The sequence below is a fragment of the Neoarius graeffei genome, chromosome 27 (assembly GCF_027579695.1).
Source record: "Neoarius graeffei isolate fNeoGra1 chromosome 27, fNeoGra1.pri, whole genome shotgun sequence".
Taxonomy (NCBI): Eukaryota; Metazoa; Chordata; class Actinopteri; order Siluriformes; family Ariidae; genus Neoarius; species Neoarius graeffei.
In genome coordinates, this window is record NC_083595.1 from 56,441,958 (window position 1) to 56,462,043 (window position 20,086).

A 20,086-nucleotide genomic window follows, 5' to 3' on the forward strand; every position below is an offset into this window, starting at 1 on the left:
TTTATTTTTGGAGATAATTTGTAAAACAGAGGGACACTTTCCTTTTTCCTCAGATTTTCTCACTCAACTGAAACGGTAATCTGTCACATGACCATTGCATACTCAGCTAAACGTGAGGCAGAACTGCCCGCTTTGGACCCAGTGAAGATCACGTGTCAGAATTTACATTCATCTCAAATTTGAAACAGAAGATCTGAGAATCGGCGGTTTTTCTGCTGCTGCAGTTTGGCGTCAGTGCGCGCGCGCTCCGTAGAGGCTGAGATTTGTGAGGGAGGCGCGCGCGCACAGCTCACAGAGCTCGCACACTCGGGAAACGCGCGCGCTGAGAGGAGCCCTGAAGCACGCACGCGGGAAGCGCGTCTGCTGCCGCTGCACTGTGAATCCCGGAGCAGCAAAGCGCGCGCGCGTCTCGCTCTTTCCGGATCTGCGTGTTTACACTCGTGATTCTGTGGTGTTGCGCCGGTGTGTTTGTTGTTGTATTTTCTGTATGTGTGTGTGCGCGCGTGAGAGAGAGAGAGAGAGATGGGCGGACATAAAGCTTCGCGCAGCGGAGTGAGATTCCTCCCGGATATAAAGTACACTGGGATCATCTAACGGAAAAACGGAAATATCGACTCGGTTCGGAGCTTTACAGCTGCACAGAACCATACAGCTGTTATTGTTGCTTCTTGCGCCTGTGGATTGTATGCTCTCCTTCAGTGTCTGGGATTTAAACCGGAATGAAAAAGCGCGAGGATCAAAGCGAATAAACGGCATGAGGAAATAAAACATCTGCGCGCGCTGATTAACATGGAGCTGCGGAGGCTTTACTGTCTCATCCTCAACACACCGTTACTGCTGTATGGAGAGGGTGAGCGCGCGCGTACACACACACACACACCTAGAAATGTTTTAACTGAGTCAGTTAAAATGAAATGAAAATAATTTTTTTTTCGAAGCGATGCCTTGACATACTTACGTGTGTGTGTGTGTGTGTGTGTGTGTGTGTGTGACAGCTGCCTTCACTGAAGTGCCCACAGATGTGAGTGTGTGTGAGGGTGAGGACGTGGAGATGCCGTGTGCGTTTCGTGCCGTTGGTGTGTCTCCGTTTGCTCTGGAGATTCAGTGGTGGTACCTAAAGGAGGCGACTCCACGGGACACACATGAAAACACGCATACAGGCAACCGAGCCAAGGTAAAAAAAAAAAACCGGAGAGAGAGAGAAATTGATATCTGTGTTTGGGATGTTTGGATCCTGCAATAAACCTCTTCATCACCACTCTCACCCCTTCAGTCTGACACAAACCCTGTCAGCACGACATGAACCACATCAGAATCAGGTTTATTGGCCAAGTAGACTGACACACAGAGGGAATTTGGTTCAGGCAGGTGGTGTCTCTCTAGCAATACAGAAAAAAAAAAAAAAAAAAAAAATATATATATATATATATATATATATATATATATATATATATATATATAGTATATATGTAATGTACAGTAGAGACATTAAACATTAGACGGTTAGCACTACACTAACCCCTTCAGCACTACACTCACCCTTCAGTCTTACACTAACCCCTTTAGTACTACACTCACCCCTTCAGCACTACACTCACCCCTTCAGCACTACACTCACCCTTCAGTCTTACACTAACCCCTTTAGTACTACACTCACCCCTTCACCCTTACACTAACCCCTTCAGTCTTACACTAACCCCTTCAGTCTTACACTAACCCCTTCAGCACTACACTCACCCCTTCAGCACTACACTCACCCCTTCAGCACTACACTCACCCCTTCAGCACTACACTCACCCCTTCAGTACTACACTCACCCTTTCAGCACAACACTCACCCCTTCAGCACTACACTCACCCTTCAGTCTTACACTAACCCCTTCAGTACTCCACTCACCCCTACAATCTGACACTCACCTCTTCAGTCTTACACTCACCCCTTCAGCACTACACTCACCCTTCAGTCTTACACTAACCCCTTCAGTACTACACCCACCCCTACAATCTGACACTCACCCCTTCAGCACTACACTCACCCCTTCAGTCTTACACTAACCCCTTCAGTACTACACTCACCCTTTCAGCACTACACTCACCCCTTCAGAACTACATTCACCCTTCAGTCTCACACTAACCCCTTCAGCACTACACTAACCCCTTCAGCACTACACTCACCCCTTCAGCACTACACTCACCCCTTCAGTCTTACACTAACCCCTTCAGCACTACACTCATCCCTACATTCTTACACTAACCCCTTCAGCATTACACTAACCCCTTCAGTCATGCACTTACCCCTTCAGCACTATACTCACCCCTTCAGTCCCTTCCATTGTACATAAATACCGACATGGACACATTAACCATAATGATAGATAAAACCACATTTTAAGGATCTTCTAATGGTTTGTTTATGAAGCTAAATACTACAATCTGTGTCTCTCTCCCTCTCTCTCTCTCTCTCTCTCTCTCTCTCTCTCTCTGTGTACATGCGTGTGCGTGGTAAGAATGATGTGTGCTTCAGATTCTCACTGTGTTGTTTATGTTACAGGTTGCTCCCAGAGACGCCACTAAGATCAGTGTAAGTGCAAATAAACAGGGATTTTAATCAAATATGGTTTGAGAGTTACTATGGTAACCAAAAAAAAAACCATATGCGGGTTGGTGCAGATATACATTTTTTAATGCACCTTTCTGTCATCATGTAACCTTGCATTTGGGCACTGAATATAACCTGAACACAGGAAGGAAACGCAGTTCTCACACATCACACAGTCTGCAACACAGCACTGCACAGAGTCATTTATAGAGTCAATCTGTAATTAATTTTTATTTTATTTTAGCATTATTATTAATGTAAATTCCCTTTCTGTGAATTTAATAATAAATTGTTAAAATAGTATTAACCACACACACACACACACACAGGACACTGAACACCTCCCTTGTGCAGCTGTAGTGAGATACTGATTGTTGTGTGAAAATAGTTAATGATGAGTTTAATATCTCTTTGGATTTTTCTGTTGTGTTGGTCTCAGACGGTGCGTGTGCAGGGAAATGCCATCTCCCACAAGCTCAGCCTGTCCCAGGTGGGGAAGGAGGATGAGGGGGTGTATGAGTGTCGTGTGTCAAATTTATACTCAGATGACACACAAGACTTTAAAGTGCAGGCGACGCTTCGCGTGACGCCAAAGGACAGCATGCTCGCTGAGGAGGCTGTGTCTCATATCCAGAACCGCTGGACATTAAAGAGTGCAGCACGAGCCACTAACGAACCGGATCAGGGAAAGAACCACACAATCCCTCCATCATCGTCACCATCAACCCTTACCACGGCCTCAACACACACTGCTAACGCCTCCAACAGACAGCAGCACAAGACCGGTGAGTGATGGAGCAACAGCACCACCACATGGATGAAAAAATCACACAGGAGAGAAACCATGGAGGGGGAGAGATAGAGAAAGAAAGAGAGAGACAGAATTCCGTGAACTCTAAATGCTTTCATGCAGAAACATTATCATTAATAATATAAGTAATATCAATATTAATTTCATATTTAGATTAATCAATGTATATATTATAGGATCAGTTTATATACACTAACAGTCGCACACTAATTTTTTGTTGAACCGCCTTTACCTTTGATTACAGTGTGAAGTCGCCATAGCATTGTTTCAGCAACCTTATGCAATGGCCCAACATTTATTTCCATCCAGAGCTGCATTAATGTTTCTCTGCGATCTTGTCTTGACTACAGGATAGTGGAATTTCTCTGTAAAATCATCTCCCACTTCCCAGAGACTCTCAGTGGGGGTTAAGGTCAGGACTCTGTGGTGGTTAATTCATGTGTAAATGATTCCTCGTGCTACCTGAACCATTCTTTCACTCTCTGAGCCCTAATTTTATTCCATCAGGGAATTAAACCCCACTGATGTGAACTTGGTTATTCAGTACATTCAGGTCATCAGCTGACTTCATTTTATTGGCCCATAACATTGCTGAGTCTTGACCTGACCAACTGAATTAACCCCAGATCATAACACTGCATCCAGAGGCTTGGACAGTGGACACTATGCATGATGGGGTGGAGCTTCATGAGCTTCCATTCTTACCCTGACATGCCCATCAGTCAGGAGCAGGGTCAATCTGGACTCATCAGATCACATGACCTTTTTTCACTGCTGCAGAGTCCAATCTTTGTGTTCCCTAACAAACTGAAGTCTTTTCTTATGACCACATGTTTATTCCCAATCCTGTGATTTTTCTTTGCATTGTGCATGGGGAAATACTCTTTCACTATTAAACATAACCAATTTACGATTCAACTTCACCAAGTGTGTACATGGTCTCTGATCATGGTCAGTTAGGAGTTTTTCCCAACCACATTTCTTCCATGAAGTTGATGGTTTACCATTTGCAGGTTTTACCACTGTGTTGGACAGTTCTTAACCCAATTCCATTAATTTCAGCAATCTCCTTAGATGTCTTTTTTGCTTGATGTGGGACAATAATTTGACCCTTCTGAAACACAGTAACATATTTTTCATGATCACAAGATATGTCAAAGGCTCTTAAGTATTGCTTGTTTCAATCCAAATGGTGACCTTTTCTTGGCCAAGAAGTGTGTGTATCACAGCTCTGGGGAAAAAAAATTAAGAGGCCACTGCAAAATTACCAGTTTCTCTGGTTTTACTATTTATAGGTATGTGTTTGAGGAGCAGGAAAGTTTTTGTTGTATTCCATAAAAACTACTGACATAATTTCCCCCAAATTCCACATAAAATATTTTTCACTTAGAGCATTTAATTGCAGAAAATGACAACTGGTCAAAATAATTAAAAAAAAAGATGAAGTGTTTTCAGACTTTGAATAATACATAGAAATCAAGATCATATTCAATTTTAAACAACACAATACTAATGTTTGAACTTAGGATGAGTTCAGAAATCAATATTTGGTGGAATAAACCTGACATGTAATCACAGCTTTCATGCGTCTTGCCATGCTCTCCACCAGTCTTCCACGTTGCTCTTGGGTGACTTTATGCTGCTCCTGGTGCAAAAATTCAATCAGCTCAGCTTTGTTTGATGGCTTGTGACCATCCATCTTCCTCTTGATCACATTCCAGAGGTTATCAGTAGGGTTCAGGTCTGGAGATTGGGCTGGTCATGACAGGATCTTGATCTCATGGACCTCCATCCATACCTTGATTGACCTGGCTGTGTGGAATGGAGCATTGTCCTGCTGGAAAACCCAATCCTCAGAGTTAGGGAACATTGTCAGAGCGGAAGTAAGTTTTCTTAGAGGATAACCTTATACATGGCTTGATTCCTGTGTCCTTCACAAACAGAAATCTGCCCCATTCCAGCCTTGCTGCAGCACCTCCAGATCATCACCGATCCTCCACCAAATTTCACAATAGGTGTGAGACACTGGGGCCTGTAGGCTTTTCCAGGTCTCCGTCTAACCATGAGATGACCAGGTGACAGGAAAAGCTGAAAATCGGACTCAACAGAGAAGATGACCTTACTCCAGTCCTCTATGGTCCAATCATTATGGTCTTTAGCAAACCTCAGCCTGGCTCTTCTTTGCTTCTCATTGATGAAGGGCTGTTTTTTAGCTTTGCATGTCTTCAACCCCACCCGGAGGAGCCTGTTTTGAACCGTCCTTGCCATGCACTTAACCCCAACTGCCATTTACCATTTGTTTTGTAGGTCATCCTATAGTTGTTGAGTGACATTCGAAGCAGTTGATGCTCATCCCAGTTAGTGGAGAGTCATTTTCACCCTCTGCCAGTCTGTAACTTTGTTGTCTCTAGTGTCTGCTGCTTGACCATGTTCTTATGAACTGCTGTCTTTGAAATATTGAGGATGGAAGCAACCTGATGCTCACTGTTTCCTTCTGCCATTAAAGCCAGAATTAAACCCTTCTTTTTCTCACTCAAAACTTTTCCTTTTAACTCTTTTGACAAGATGAATAGATATTTTTGTATTCCAATCAAATTTAAGGTCCTACTAGCGCTGTTTTTGCCATCCAAACTGGTCCTATTGCAAGAGGATAGTGCTGACCACAGTAGTGGTTTTTATACTTTTCCTTGTGAAATTAGATTTGATTCAGGTGATCACCTAATCAGGACCTCATTAAGTAAAATGAAGTGAGCTTGTATTGGAATTCCAGGAACCAGAAGTTTACATACAGTTTAGAAAAAGACACAAACTTTTTTTTTTTCTCCATGTCTGACAGTAAAACTGAGGAAACTTTTCCTGTTTTAGGTCAGTTAGGATCCCCATTTTTTTTATTTGTAAAATGTCAGAATAATCAGAGATAATTTTTTAGAGAATTTTTAATTACTTTCATCAAAGTCAGAAGTTTACATACACTAAGGTGACTGTGACTTTAAACAGCTTGGAGCATTCCACATGATGATGTTTTGGCATTAGAAGCTTCTGATAGGCTAATTGACATCATTTGAGTTAATTGGAGGCACACCTGTGGATGTATTTTAAGGCACACATTCAGACACAAGGGCCTCTTAGCATGACATCATGGGAAAATCAAAAGAAATCAAGCAAGACATTAAGAAAATAACTGTGGATCTTCACAAGTCTGGTTCATCCTTGGGTACAATTTCCAGATGCTTGTATGTCCCATGTTCATCTGTTCAAGCAATAATACGCAAGTATAAACACCATGGGAGCACACAGCCATCATACCGCTAAGGAAGGAGACAGCTTCTGTGTCCTTGAGATGAATGTGCTTTGGTGGGAAGTGTGCAAATGAACCTCAGAACAACAGCGAAAGACCTTGTAAAGATGCTGGCTGAAACCGGTAAGAGAGTATCATTATCCATAGTAAAACGAGTTCTGTACTGGCATGAGCTGAAATCCACTCAACGAGGAGAAAGTCACTGCTCCAAAACTACCATAAAAAAGCCAGATTACAGTTTGCAGCTGCACATGGGGACAAAGATCTTAATTTTTGGATACATGTCCTGTGGTCTGATGAAACAAATATTAAACTGTTTGGTCATAATTATCATCCTTATGTTTAGAGGAGAAAGGGGGAAACTTGCAAGCCTCAGAACACCATCCCAACCATGAAGTATGGGTGTGGCAGCATCATGTTGTGGGGCTGCTTTGCTGCAGGACGGACTGGCGCAGTTCACAAAATAGACAGTGTCATGAGGAAAGAAAATTATGTGGATATATTGAAGCAACATCTCAAGACATCAGTCAAAAAGTTAAAGCTTGAGCGTGGATGGGTCTTCCAAATGGACAGTGACCCTGAGCATACCTCTAAATTAGTTGCAAAGTGGCTTAAGGACAACAAAGTGAAAGTATTGGAGTGGCCCTCACAAATCCCTGACCTCAATCCTAGAGAAAACTTGTGGGTGGCACTGAAAAGGCATGTGCAAGCAAGAAGGCCCACGCATTTGACTCAATTCCACCAGTTCTGTCAGGAGGAATGGGCCAAAATTCCAGCAAGATATTGTGAGAAACTTGTGGAAGGCTCCCCAAAGTGCTTGATCCAAGTTAAATAATTCAAAGGCAATTCTACCAAATACTAAGCAAGTGAATGTAAACTTCTGACTTTGATGAAATTAATTAAAAATTCTCTAAAAAAAATCTCTCTGATTATTCTGACATTTTACCAAAAAAAAAAATAAATAAATAAAAACTGGGGATCCTAATTGACCTAAAACAGGAAAAGTTTCCTCAGTTTTACTGTCAGACATGGAGAAAAAAAGTTTGTCTCTTTCTAAATTGTATGTATATAGTCAAATCAAGTCAAGTTTGTTTGTATACTGCTTTTAATAATAAACCTTGTCCCAAAGCAGCTTTATAGAATCTGAATGACCCAAGACATGAGCCAATTTTATCCCTAATCTATTCCCAATGAGCAAGCCCGTAGCGACGGTGGCAAGGAAAAACTCCCCCAGATGACATGAGGAAGAAACCCCGAGAGGAACCAGACCCAAAAGCGAACCAATCCTCACCTGGACAACAACAGACAACATGACTATAACATTAACAGTTTTAACATAAAGTTAGTTTCGTTGATTTATAACTCTTCATTAATGGAAACTTGAGTGCAAAACTGTTCATGACAGCCGCAGTCCCAAAGTTAGCAAGCCAACTGTAGCCCTCAGCCTCAGAAGCATTACTGTAAGTGTCCAGAGTGTCTTCCAAGTGTGACTTTCAACTGTCCATATGGGGCTGTCCTCCACAGGAGCGATGTGATGAGACTCCAACCAGACATAGGGCATCAGGATGGATCAGGCAGGTCCGAGGAGCAGAAGAGGTCAGCACCTCGATCCCAGGATTATATATAGAATTTAGGAAAAAAAAAATATATATATATATAGTGGTGCTTGAAGGTTTGTGAACCGTTTAGAATTTTCTATATTTCTACATAAATATGACCTAAAACATCATCAAATTTTCACACAAGTCCTAAAAGTAGATAAAGGGAACCCAGTTAAACAAATGAGACAAAAATATTATACTTGGTCATTTATTTATTGAGGAAAATGATCCAATATTACATATCTGTGAGTGGCAAAAGTATGTGAACCTCTAGGATTAGCAGTTAATTTGAAGGTGAAATTAGAGTCAGGTGTTTTCAATCAGTGGGATGACAATCAGGTGTGAGTGGGCACCCTGTTTTATTTAAAGAACAGGGATCTATCAATGTCTGATCTTCACAACACGTTTGTGGAAGTGTATCATGGCACAAACAAAGGAGATTTCTGAGAACCTCAGAAAAAGCATTGTTGATGCTCATCAGGCTGGAAAAGGTTACAAATCCATCTCTAAAGAGTTTGGACTCCACCAATCCACAGTCAGACAGATTGTGTACAAATGGAGGAAATTGAAGACCATTGTTACCCTCCCCAGGAGTGGTCGACCAACAAAGATCACTCCAAGAGCAAGGCGTGTGATAGTCGGTGAGGTCACAAAGGACCCCAGGGTAACTTCTAAGCAACTGAAGGCCTCTCTCACATTGGCTAATGTTAATGTTCATGAGTCCACCATCAGGAGAACACTGAACAACAATGGTGTGCATGGCAGGGTTGCAAGGAAAAAGCCACTGCTCTCCAAAAAGAACATTGCTGCTTGTCTGCAGTTTGCTAAAGATCACATGGACAAGCCAGAAGGGTATTGGAAAAATGTTTTGTGGATGGATGAGACCAAAATAGAGCTTTTTGGTTGAAATGAGAAGCGTTATGTTTGGAGAAAGGAAAACATTGCATTCCAGCATAAGAACCTTATCCCATCTGTGAAACATGGTGGCGGTAGTATCATGGTCTGGGACTGTTTTGTTGCACCTGAGCCAGGACGGCTTGCCATCATTGATGGAACAATGAATTCTGAATTATACCAGCAAATTCTAAAGGAAAATGTCAGGACATCTGTCCATGAACTGAATCTCAAGAGAAGGTGGGTCATGCAGCAAGACAACGACCCTAAGCACACGAGTCGTTCTACCAAAGAATGGTTAAAGAAGAAGAAAGTTAATGTTTTGGAATGGCCAAGTCAAAGTCCTGACCTTAATCCAATCGAAATGTTGTGGAAGGACCTGAAGCGAGCAGTTCATGTGAGGAAACCCACCAACATCCCAGAGTTGAAGCTGTTCTGTACGGAGAAATGAGCTAAAATTCCTCCAAGCCGGTGTGCAGGACTGATCAACAGTTACTGGAAATGTTTAGTTGCAGTTATTGCTGCACAAGGGGATCACACCAGATACTGAAAGCAAAGGTTCACATACTTTTGCTACTCATAGATATGTAATATTGGATCCTTTTCCTAAATAAATAAATGACCAAGTATAATATTTTTGTCTCGTTTGTTTAACCGTGTTCTCTTTATCTACTTTTAAGACTTCTGTGAAAATCTGATGATGTTTTAGGTCATATTTATGCAGAAATATAGAAAATTCTAAAGGGTTCACAAACTTTCAAGCACTACTGTGTGTGTGTGTGTGTGTGTGTGTGTATATATATATATATATATATATATATATATATATATATATATATATAATAAAATATGGGTCCATCTCAGAAACTGCTCTCTCATTTGGGACATGATGGTCAAAAAATACAGTTTCTAATTTTTACTATTTTTTTTGCATTTACCTAACACTCAATGTTTCTTTTGTCATGTTTAATAAGAATAAAGATAGTATCTTGCTTTATCTGGCCTCCACTGTGGAAAATTGTTTTGATTACAATTCAAATGCTTTTGTAAATTTGATTTTCATATAAAATAACTACAACCCCGATTCCAAAAAAAGTTGGGACAAAGTACAAATTGTAAATAAAAACGGAATGCAATGATGTGGAAGTTTCAAAATTCCATATTTTATTCAGAATAGAACATAGATGACATATCAAATGTTTAAACTGAGAAAATGTATCATTTAAAGAGAAAAATTAGGTGATTTTAAATTTCATGACAACAACACATCCCAAAAAAGTTGGGACAAGGCCATGTTTCCCACTGTGAGACATCCCCTTTTCTCTTTACAACAGTCTGTAAACGTCTGGGGACTGAGGAGACAAGTTGCTCAAGTTTAGGGATAGGAATGTTAACCCATTCTTGTCTAATGTAGGATTCTAGTTGCTCAACTGTCTTAGGTCTTTTTTGTCGTGTCTTCCGTTTTATGATGTGCAAAATGTTTTCTATGGGTGAAAGATCTGGACTGCAGGCTGGCCAGTTCAGTACCCGGACCCTTCTTCTATGCAGCCATGATGCTGTAATTGATGCAGTATGTGGTTTGGCATTGTCATGTTGGAAAATGCAAGGTCTTCCCTGAAAGAGACATCATCTGGATGGGAGCATATGTTGCTCTAGAACCTGGATATACCTTTCAGCATTGATGGTGTCTTTCCAGATGTGTAAGCTGCCCATGCCACACGCACTAATGCAACCCCATACCATCAGAGATGCAGGCTTCTGAACTGAGCGCTGATAACAACTTGGGTCGTCCTTCTCCTCTTTAGTCCGAATGACACGGTGTCCCTGATTTCCATAAAGAACTTCAAATTTTGATTCGTCTGACCACAGAACAGTTTTCCACTTTGCCACAGTTCATTTTAAATGAGCCTTGGCCCAGAGAAGACGTCTGTGCTTCTGGATCATGTTTAGATACGGCTTCTTCTTTGAACTATAGAGTTTTAGCTGGCAACGATGGATGGCACGGTGAATTGTGTTCACAGATAATCTCATCTCATTATCTCTAGCCACTTTATCCTGTTCTACAGGGTCGCAGGCAAACTGGATCCTATCCCAGCTGACTACGGGCGAAAGGCGGGGTACACCTTGGACAAGTCGCCAGGTCATCACAGGGCTGACACATAGACACAGACAACCACTCACACCTACGGTCAATTTAGAGTCATCAGTTAACCTAACCTGCATGTCTTTGGACTGTGGGGGAAACCGGAGCACCTGGAGGAAACCCACGCAGACACGGGGAGAACAAGCAAACTCCGCACAGAAAGGCCCTCGCCAGCCACGGGGTTCGAACCCGGACCTTCTTGCTGTGAGGCGACAGCGCTAACCACTACACCACCGTGCCGCCTGTTCACAGATAATATTCTCTGGAAATATTCCTGAGCCCATTTTGTGATTTCCAATACAGAAGCATGCCTGTATGTGATGCAGTGCTGTCTAAGGGCCCAAAGATCACGGGCACCCAGTATGGTTTTCCGGCCTTGACCCTAATGCACAGAGATTCTTCCAGATTCTCTGAATCTTTTGATGATATTATGCACTGTAGATGATGATATGTTCAAACTCTTTGCAATTTTACACTGTCGAACTCCTTTCTGATATTGCTCCACTATTTGTTGGCGCAGAATTAGGGGGATTGGTGATCCTCTTCCCATCTTTACTTCTGAGAGCTGCTGCCACTCCAAGATGCTCTTTTTATACCCAGTCATGTTAATGACCTATTGCCAACTGACCTAATGAGTTGCAATTTGGTCCTCCAGCTGTTCCCTTTTTGTACCTTTAACTTTTCCAGCCTCTTATTGCCCCTGTCCCAACTTTTTAGAGATGTGTTGCTGTCATGAAATTTCAAATGAACCAATATTTGGCATGAAATTTCAAAATGTCTCACTTTCAGCATTTGATATGTTGTCTATGTTCTATTGTGAATACAATATCAGTTTTTGAGATTTGTAAATTATTGCATTACGTTTTTATTTACAATTTGTAGTTTGTCCCAAATTTTTTGGAATCGGGGTTGTACATCATGAAGAATTAAAGCCCCTCCTTCACAGATGAGTGAAAATATTGAATAAATTTCCTCTTTTTGATTGATTAGGTTAAAAATGCCAAGTTATGATGACTGAATTGATTATTCACTTAAATATTAATAATATGATACATTTTGGGTATTTGATATGGTGAAATAGGACACAATGGAAAAATCAAGAACACACCAGAATAGATGAGAATAACGACGGTGGTAAAAGAACAGCTACTGCACCGGCTGAAGGTCGCACAGGTCTCTGCTGCAATGGGACATCACTACCGCACCAGACGGAGTGCGAGGTGGGGGCGGGGCAAAATGACTGGCCATAGATTCTATCAAAAGTTTGATCTATATTGACCATGGTTGCAAAATATTGGCCCAAAATACGCAAACACTACGAAATTTGAAAGTAAGATTAAAAAGAAACATTCTATTGCCTTATACTGCAAGACTAAAACAAAATAAAACTGCCAAAACTCACCTTTTCAGTGATAACGTCCGAACAGATCACTTGCGTAACAGAAAGACCGCAAATGGAAGCATGATCAACTTCTAATGCCGCTTTTCCACTACAAACGCGGCTGAGTCGGGCCGAGCCGTGCCGTGCTGAGTCGGGCTGAGCGGGGCTGTTGGAGTTGCATTTCGACTACAACCGCGCTGAACCGTGCTGGCTGGAAGTGGGTGGACACATTGGGTGGAGTTAGCGAAAGTGGGTGGACGTCAGGTGATGTCGTTAGGCGGCGCAAACAGTGACATCAGTGAGCTTTTAAGCGGTAGTCTCACGACCCGAATAGTAAACAATAAACATGGAGGACATGGAGTCGTTAGTGTTGCTGGTCTTGGTTCTGTGGCTTGTTGTCACCGACAACGCGGACAGATACTGGCAAGAGCGTATAGATGAGGCGAGGCGCATAAGGCTTCAGAAATTCTCGTAATTCGTAATTCTTCTTCTTCCGGGTTTACGGTGTTTACAGATCCCAGCGTGCTCGCGGGGCGTGTGTGGGCATGTGAGGACACTCCTCCTCACCAATCAGTGCACAGGGGAGTGTCTCCTCACGCCCCCAGCCTCACTCGGCACGGTTTGGCTCGCTTCAGCCCCACTCCAAAACGGTGCGAGTTTTAGGGGCTAATCAGGGCTGAAGCGAGCTGAGTCGTGCTGGTTTTTGGTAGTCGAAACGCGAGCCGTGTCGGGCTGAAGTGAGCTGAAGTGAGCTGAAAAAGGGTAGTGGAAAAGGGCCACTGTTGGAGTGGAAAATTCCATTCTACACATGCAAATTGTTAATGTGTGTCCTTCCCCGCACACAAATAACATGCTACAGTAAAAAATAGACCACAACTCATTTTATAGCTCAGAAATTCATACAAGACCAGCTACCATCGTAACATATTCTGTCAGAAACATATTCTATACCTAACTTTCAGCTTTCGTTTTAAAGAACAAAATCACGGATTTATAACTAAATTTTTATATGGCGTAGTGATTTTAAGTTACTACTTTTGGTGAGGTAGTGACCTTGACCCTGAGGCTTTCCATTTAGATCAAAACACACGATCGTATTGGTTTTGGGTTTGCGGAAAATGAAGTTACTACGGTGATCAAATATTTTGCGTGATGTTTTATTACGGTTATGATTATTCTGTGAGCGCACCAATCCTTAGGTATATAAAGTTCCAACTTAAAATACAATTAGTGATAACTGTAGACTTTTCAGTGGACTACAACCTTTTTAAGGGAATGCGATGTAGTCAACCATTTATCATGTCCCAGATCAAGCCGCCATTTTTCCACAAATTTGCAGAATTTTTGCCAAATTCTGAATAGAGTATTCACATCAAAGATTTAGTTGTAGCTGTATTATTTCTTTCATCATTTTATTTCAAATTAAAACCAACATCACCATTCAAAACCATGTAGTTTATTGACTGTGAGTATATTTAGTGGGGAACCCCCACAGTACCCAGTTTCTGAGACAGACCCATATATATATATATATAACCAGGGCCTTTCTGTGTGGAGTTTGCATGTTCTCCCCATGTCTGCGTGGGTTTCCTCTGGGTGCTGCAGTTTCCCCCAGAGACATGCAGGTTAGGATAATTGGTGGCACTAAATTGACCGTGAGTGTGAATGGTTGTTTGTCTCTGTGTCAGCCCTGCGATAACCTGGCAATTTGTCCAGGGTGAACCCCGCCTCTCACCCATAGTCAGCTGGGATAGGCTCCAGCTTGCCTGTGACCCTGTAGAACAGGATAAGTGGCTACAGATAATGGATGGATATGAAGTTTATTTTTGAGTAGTGAACATATTTCATGAGTGAAGTGAATGAGTGAAATATTTTTCAGCACAAGAAGGTAAACTTAATATCTTTGTACTACCATATAATGTTCTTTTTACTATTTGGACACATCCACAAAAAAGGTTAATCAAAAGAATTTTAATTTTGAACTGGTTTGCCATTTTGACAACATGCATCAGGTCAGCGGGAAAACACTGGGAGTGACATCGTCAGACTGAAGATATTGGAAAATATGTCATTCAGGTCTGGGATGTCTTTCATATGAAAATTATGAGTTTTTCGACACGGGAAGATAAACTTAATATCTTCAAGCCAACATGTGATTTTATTTTCAGAATCAGAATTTATTGTCATTGTACCAAGTACAATGAAAATGCGATGTAAGTCAACCATTTATCATGTCCCAGATCAAGCTGCCATTTTTCCACAAATTTGCAGAATTTTTGCCAAATTCTGAATAGAGTATTCACATCAAAGATTTAGTTTTATCTATATTATTTCTTTCATCATTTTATTTCAAATATTGTTTTACTGTTTTATTGTTTTACAAATACATTTTATTACAATACTGTTGGTTATTGTCATTGTACCAAGTACAATGAAATCCAGCCACTGGGGTTGCATAAGCGTACTCTTGGCGCCGGTCCCAAACCCGGATAAATTGGAGAGGGTTGCGTCAGGAAGGGCATCCGGCATAAAACTGTGCCAAATCTAACATGCGGAATGAAAAGAGAAATACCATACCGGATCGGTTGGGGCCCGGGTTAACAACGACCACCTCTGGTACTGTTGGTCAACAGGGTGGCGGTGGAAAGTGTGCTACTGTTGCGCCAAAACGGAGAAGGAGAAAGAGAGGGGGGAGGCGTGTTAGGAGAGAGTGTGAAAGATGGAAGGGAAGGAGCTTAGAATTGAGGGTAGGAACACTGAATGTGGGAACATTGACTGGCAGAGTGAGAGAGTTAACAGGTATGATGGAAAGAAGGAAGTTGGACATTTTGTGTGTGCAGGAGACGAGGTGGAAAGGAAGCAAGGCCAAGAACATTGGAGATGGATGCAAGTTGTTTTATTATGGAATGGATGGAAAGAGAAATGGTGTTGTATTGTTTTGAGGGGAGAGTTGGTCAACAGTGTGATTGATGTGAAGAGGGTGTCAGATAGAGTGATAGGCATGAAGTTGGAGATTCAAGGAGTGGTAATCAATGTTGTGTGTGCATACGCCCCACAGGTTGGATGTGAGAATGAAGAGAAAGAGTCTTTCTGGGAAAAGATGGATGAAGTGGTAGAAAGTATACCGAGGGAGGAGCACATGCTGATAGGAGCAGATTTCAACAGACATGTTGGCGAGGGAAACAGAGGAGATGAGGACATGATGGGCAGATATGGTGTAAGAGAGAGAAATGTGGAAGGGCAAATGGTGGTTGATTTTTCAAAGAGGATGAATTTGGCAATAGTCAATACATACTTCAAGAAGAAAGAGCAGCATAGGGTGACGTTTAAGAGTGGAGGAAGATCTACACAGGTGGACTACATACTCTGCAGAAGGGGTAACCTGAAGGAGATTGGAGACTGTAAAGTCATGGCAGGGGAGAGTGTAGCTAGACAACATCAAGTGGCTGTGTGCAGGATGAGCCTGAAAGTGAAAAAGAGGAAGCGTGAAATAGTGGAGCCAAAGATTAAGTGGTGGAAACTAAAAGAGGTTGAACATCAGAAGGAGTTTAGGGAAGAAATGAGATGAGCATTGAGTGGTCATGGAAGTCTGCTGGAAGATTGGAATACTACTGCTGTACTAGTAAGAGAGGCAGCAAGGAAGGTGCAAGGGTGGTCATCGGGAAGGAGGAAGGAAGACATGGTGGTGGAACAAAGAAGTGCAGGAAATTATAAAAGAGAAGAGGCAAGCAAAGAAGAATTGGGACGAGCAGAGAGACGAGGAAAGCAGGTGCTTATACAGAGAGACGAGACAGAAGGCAAAAAGAGCGGTAGCGAAGGCAAAAGCAGATGCATACCAGGAGTTGTACGAAAGACTGAACACCAAAGAAGGCGAGAAAGACCTGTACAGACTAGCTAGGCAGAGAAACAGGGAAGCGAGGGATGTACAGCAGGTAAGAGTGATGAAAGCTGTAAATGGAAATGTGCTGACAAACAAAGAGAGTGTATTAAGAAGGTGGAAAGAGTACTTTGAGGATTTATTAAATGAGGAGAATCCAAGAGAGAAAAGGTCAGATTCATTGGAGACAGCAAATCAGGAAGCAGAGTTGGTTAGTAAGGATGAGGTGAGGGCAGCCATGAAAAGAATGAAGATTGGGAAAGCAGTCGGACCAGATGGCATCCCGATTGAGGCTTGGAGATGTTTGGGTGAGATGGCTGTGGAGTTCCTAACAAGATTGTTTAATAAGATCCTAGAGAATGAGAAAATGCCAAATGAATGGAGAAAGACTGTGTTAGTCCCAATATACAAGAATAAGGGAGATGTACAGAGCTGCAGTAATTACAGAGGGATAAAACTGATGAGCCACACCATGAAGCTATGGGAAAGGGTATTGGAGGTGAGATTGGGAAGAGAGGTAGCAATCTGTGAACAGCAGTACGGGTTTATGCCAAGGAAGAGCACATCGGATGCAATTTTTGCTCTAAGAATGTTAATGGAGAAGTACAGAGAAGGCCAGAGAAAACTACATTGTGTGTTTGTAGACCTGGAGAAGGCATACAAATGAACCCTTTATTAAATCAAAATCAAATCAAATCAAGTTTATTTGTACAGCGCTTTTAACAATAAACATTGTCGCAAAGCAGCTTTACAGAATTTGAACGACTTAAAACATGAGCTAATTTTATCCCTAATCTATCCCCAATGAGCAAGCCTGTGGCGACGGTGGCAAGGAAAAACTCCCTCAGACGACATGAGGAAGAAACCTCGAGAGGAACCAGACTCAAAAGGGAACCCATCCTCATTTGGGCAACAACAGACAGCCTGACTATAATATTAACAGTTTTAACAGGTATAACCCTCAACTGTCCTCATGGGGCCGTCCTTCACAGGAGTGGGGCGATAAAACTCCGACCAGACACAGGGCACCAGGATGGATCAAGCAGGTCCGAGGGGCAGAAGAGGCCAGCATCTCAATCCCAGGATCAACATGTAACTCAGAGGGACAGATGGGGGGGGGGGGGGGAGAGAAAGAAAACACGTTGTTAGGTATGCCCTAAAAATGACAAGTATTAAATCTGTGTGGTAGGCTCGCAGAGACGAGAGTCTTTACATCAGGCATGACGCACAATGGCATGTTAATATGGTAAAAAATATATCATGACCTGCTCTGGCTGGATGCTTGATTGGGTGATGGGAGCACACTCCTCAGCAATGATGAGATGCAGATGGGACCCTTAGGCCTGGCCAAGACAATTCAGTTACATTTCACCGGGTCTGGGACATGCGACAGAATGTCTGACGGCCGATTCCCTGCAGGCTACGATAGCCAGTCGAGGTCCCCACCGTCTCCACCAAAAGATTTCCTGTTGACTCCATGTAACTCAGAGGGACAGATTTGGGGGGGGGGGGGGGGGGGAGAGAAAGAAAACACAGGTGGTTAGGTATGCCCAATGTCACCTGAATAAGTAGGAACAGTATACATATTGCACCGAGTACAAGCAGGGACTCCGGCAACTAACTATGACAGCATAACTAAAAGGAGAGAGCCAGAAGGTAACACAGGCATGAGGGAGCCCCGGGACATAAAGCAGCCAGCCACTGCACCGTCAACAAACTCGAGTGAGCAAGCGAGTGGGGACTGACAGCATCCATACATCCCAGTTTACCAAAACACTCTATGTCTGAGGACCCTCCAGATCTACTCCTTTACCTCATAAACACCATTAACAAAAGGCTTGACTAAACAGATATGTTTTCAGCCTAGACTTAAATGCTGAGACTGTGTCTGATTCCCGAACATTACTTGGAAGGCTGTTCCATAACAGTGGGGCTTTGTAAGAAAAGGCTCTGCCCCCTGATGTAGCCTTCACTATACGAGGTACCAGCAGATAGCCTGCACCTTTTGATCTAAGTAGGCGTGGCGGGTCATAGAGGAGCAGAAGTTCACTCAGGTACTGTGGTGCGAGACCATTTAGTGCTTTAAAGGTCAATAGTAGTATTTTATAATCAATACGAAATTTGATTGGGAGCCAATGCAGTGTGGATAAGACAGGCGTGATGTGGTCATATTTTCTAGTTCTAGTAAGGACTCTTGCTGCGGCATTTTGAACTAACTGGAGCTTGTTTATGCACTTATTGGAACATCCAGACAGTAAGGCATTACAATAATCCAACCTGGAGGTAACGAAAGCATGGACTAGTTTTTCTGCATCATGCAATGACATTAAATTTCTTATCTTTGCAATATTTCTGAGATGAAAGAAAGCTATCCGGGTGATGTTATCAATGTGAGTTTCGAATGAAAGACTGGGGTCAATAATCACTCCGAGGTCTTTTACTGCTGCACGTGAAGAAACAGAAAGGCCATCCAGAGTTACTGTGTAATCAGAAAACTTACTTCTAGCTGTATGTGGTCCTAGCACAAGTACTTCAGTCTTGTCAGAGTTAAGCAGAAGGAAATTTATAAGCATCCAGTGTCTAATGTCCTTAACACATTCCTCAATTTTATTAAGCTGGTGTCTCTCATCAGGTTTTGCAGAGACATACAACTGTGTGTCATCAGCATAACAGTGGAAACTAATACAATGTTTACGAATAATATCGCCCAGAGGTAACATATATAGAGAAAAAAGCAGTGGACCCAAGACAGAACCTTGTGGAACACCAAACTTTACCTCGGTACGTCTAGAAATATCACCATTTATATCGACATACTGATAACGATCAGTTAGATAAGACCTGAGCCAGGAGAGGGCCATTCCCTTAACTCCCACAACATTTTCTAGTCTATCCAGAAGAATGGAATGATCAATGGTATCAAATGCTGCACTAAGGTCAAGCAACACAAGTAGCGAGACACAGCCCTGATCAGACGCCAACAGTAGGTCGTTTACTACTTTAACCAGTGCTGTCTCTGTGCTATGATGAGGTCTAAATCCTGACTGATACATTTCATGGATGTTATTCCTATGTAAATATGAGCATAACTGCTGTGCCACAGCTTTTTCAAGGATCTTGGAGATAAAGGGGAGGTTTGATATTGGCCGATAATTGGACAGCTGACAGGGATCAAGGTCAGGTTTTTTAATCAGGGGTTTGATAACTGCTAGTTTAAAGGATTTGGGTACATAGCCAATCATAAGAGAAGAATTTATTATTTTTAGAAGCAGTTCAATTACTCCAGGCATTATCTGTTTGAATAGATGTGTCGGTAAGGGATCTAGTACGCAAGTTGAGGCTTTTGATGTAGAGATTAATGAAAGTAATTCAGTTTCTTTTAGGGGAGTAAAACATTCTAACTGATGATCTGATACAGTTATATTGTTAACTACAGGGTCACTTACATTGTCTGACCTTAAATTAGTAGTTTGAATTTTTTGT

At 42.2% G+C, this 20,086-nt stretch overlaps 1 protein-coding gene across 1 annotated transcript in view; it reads left to right on the top strand.

Moving 5' to 3' along the window:
• Positions 1-753: 753 nt before the first annotated feature.
• vstm2b (V-set and transmembrane domain containing 2B) overlaps positions 754-20,086 on the top strand; it is a 58,136-nt gene continuing 38,803 nt past the window's right edge. The window contains exons 1-4 of the mRNA XM_060911469.1: positions 754-850; positions 996-1,174; positions 2,551-2,580; positions 3,038-3,383. Of these exons, the coding sequence (XP_060767452.1) occupies positions 790-850; positions 996-1,174; positions 2,551-2,580; positions 3,038-3,383 (616 nt within the window). The 5' untranslated portion in view covers positions 754-789. The remainder of the gene's footprint in view (positions 851-995; positions 1,175-2,550; positions 2,581-3,037; positions 3,384-20,086) is intronic.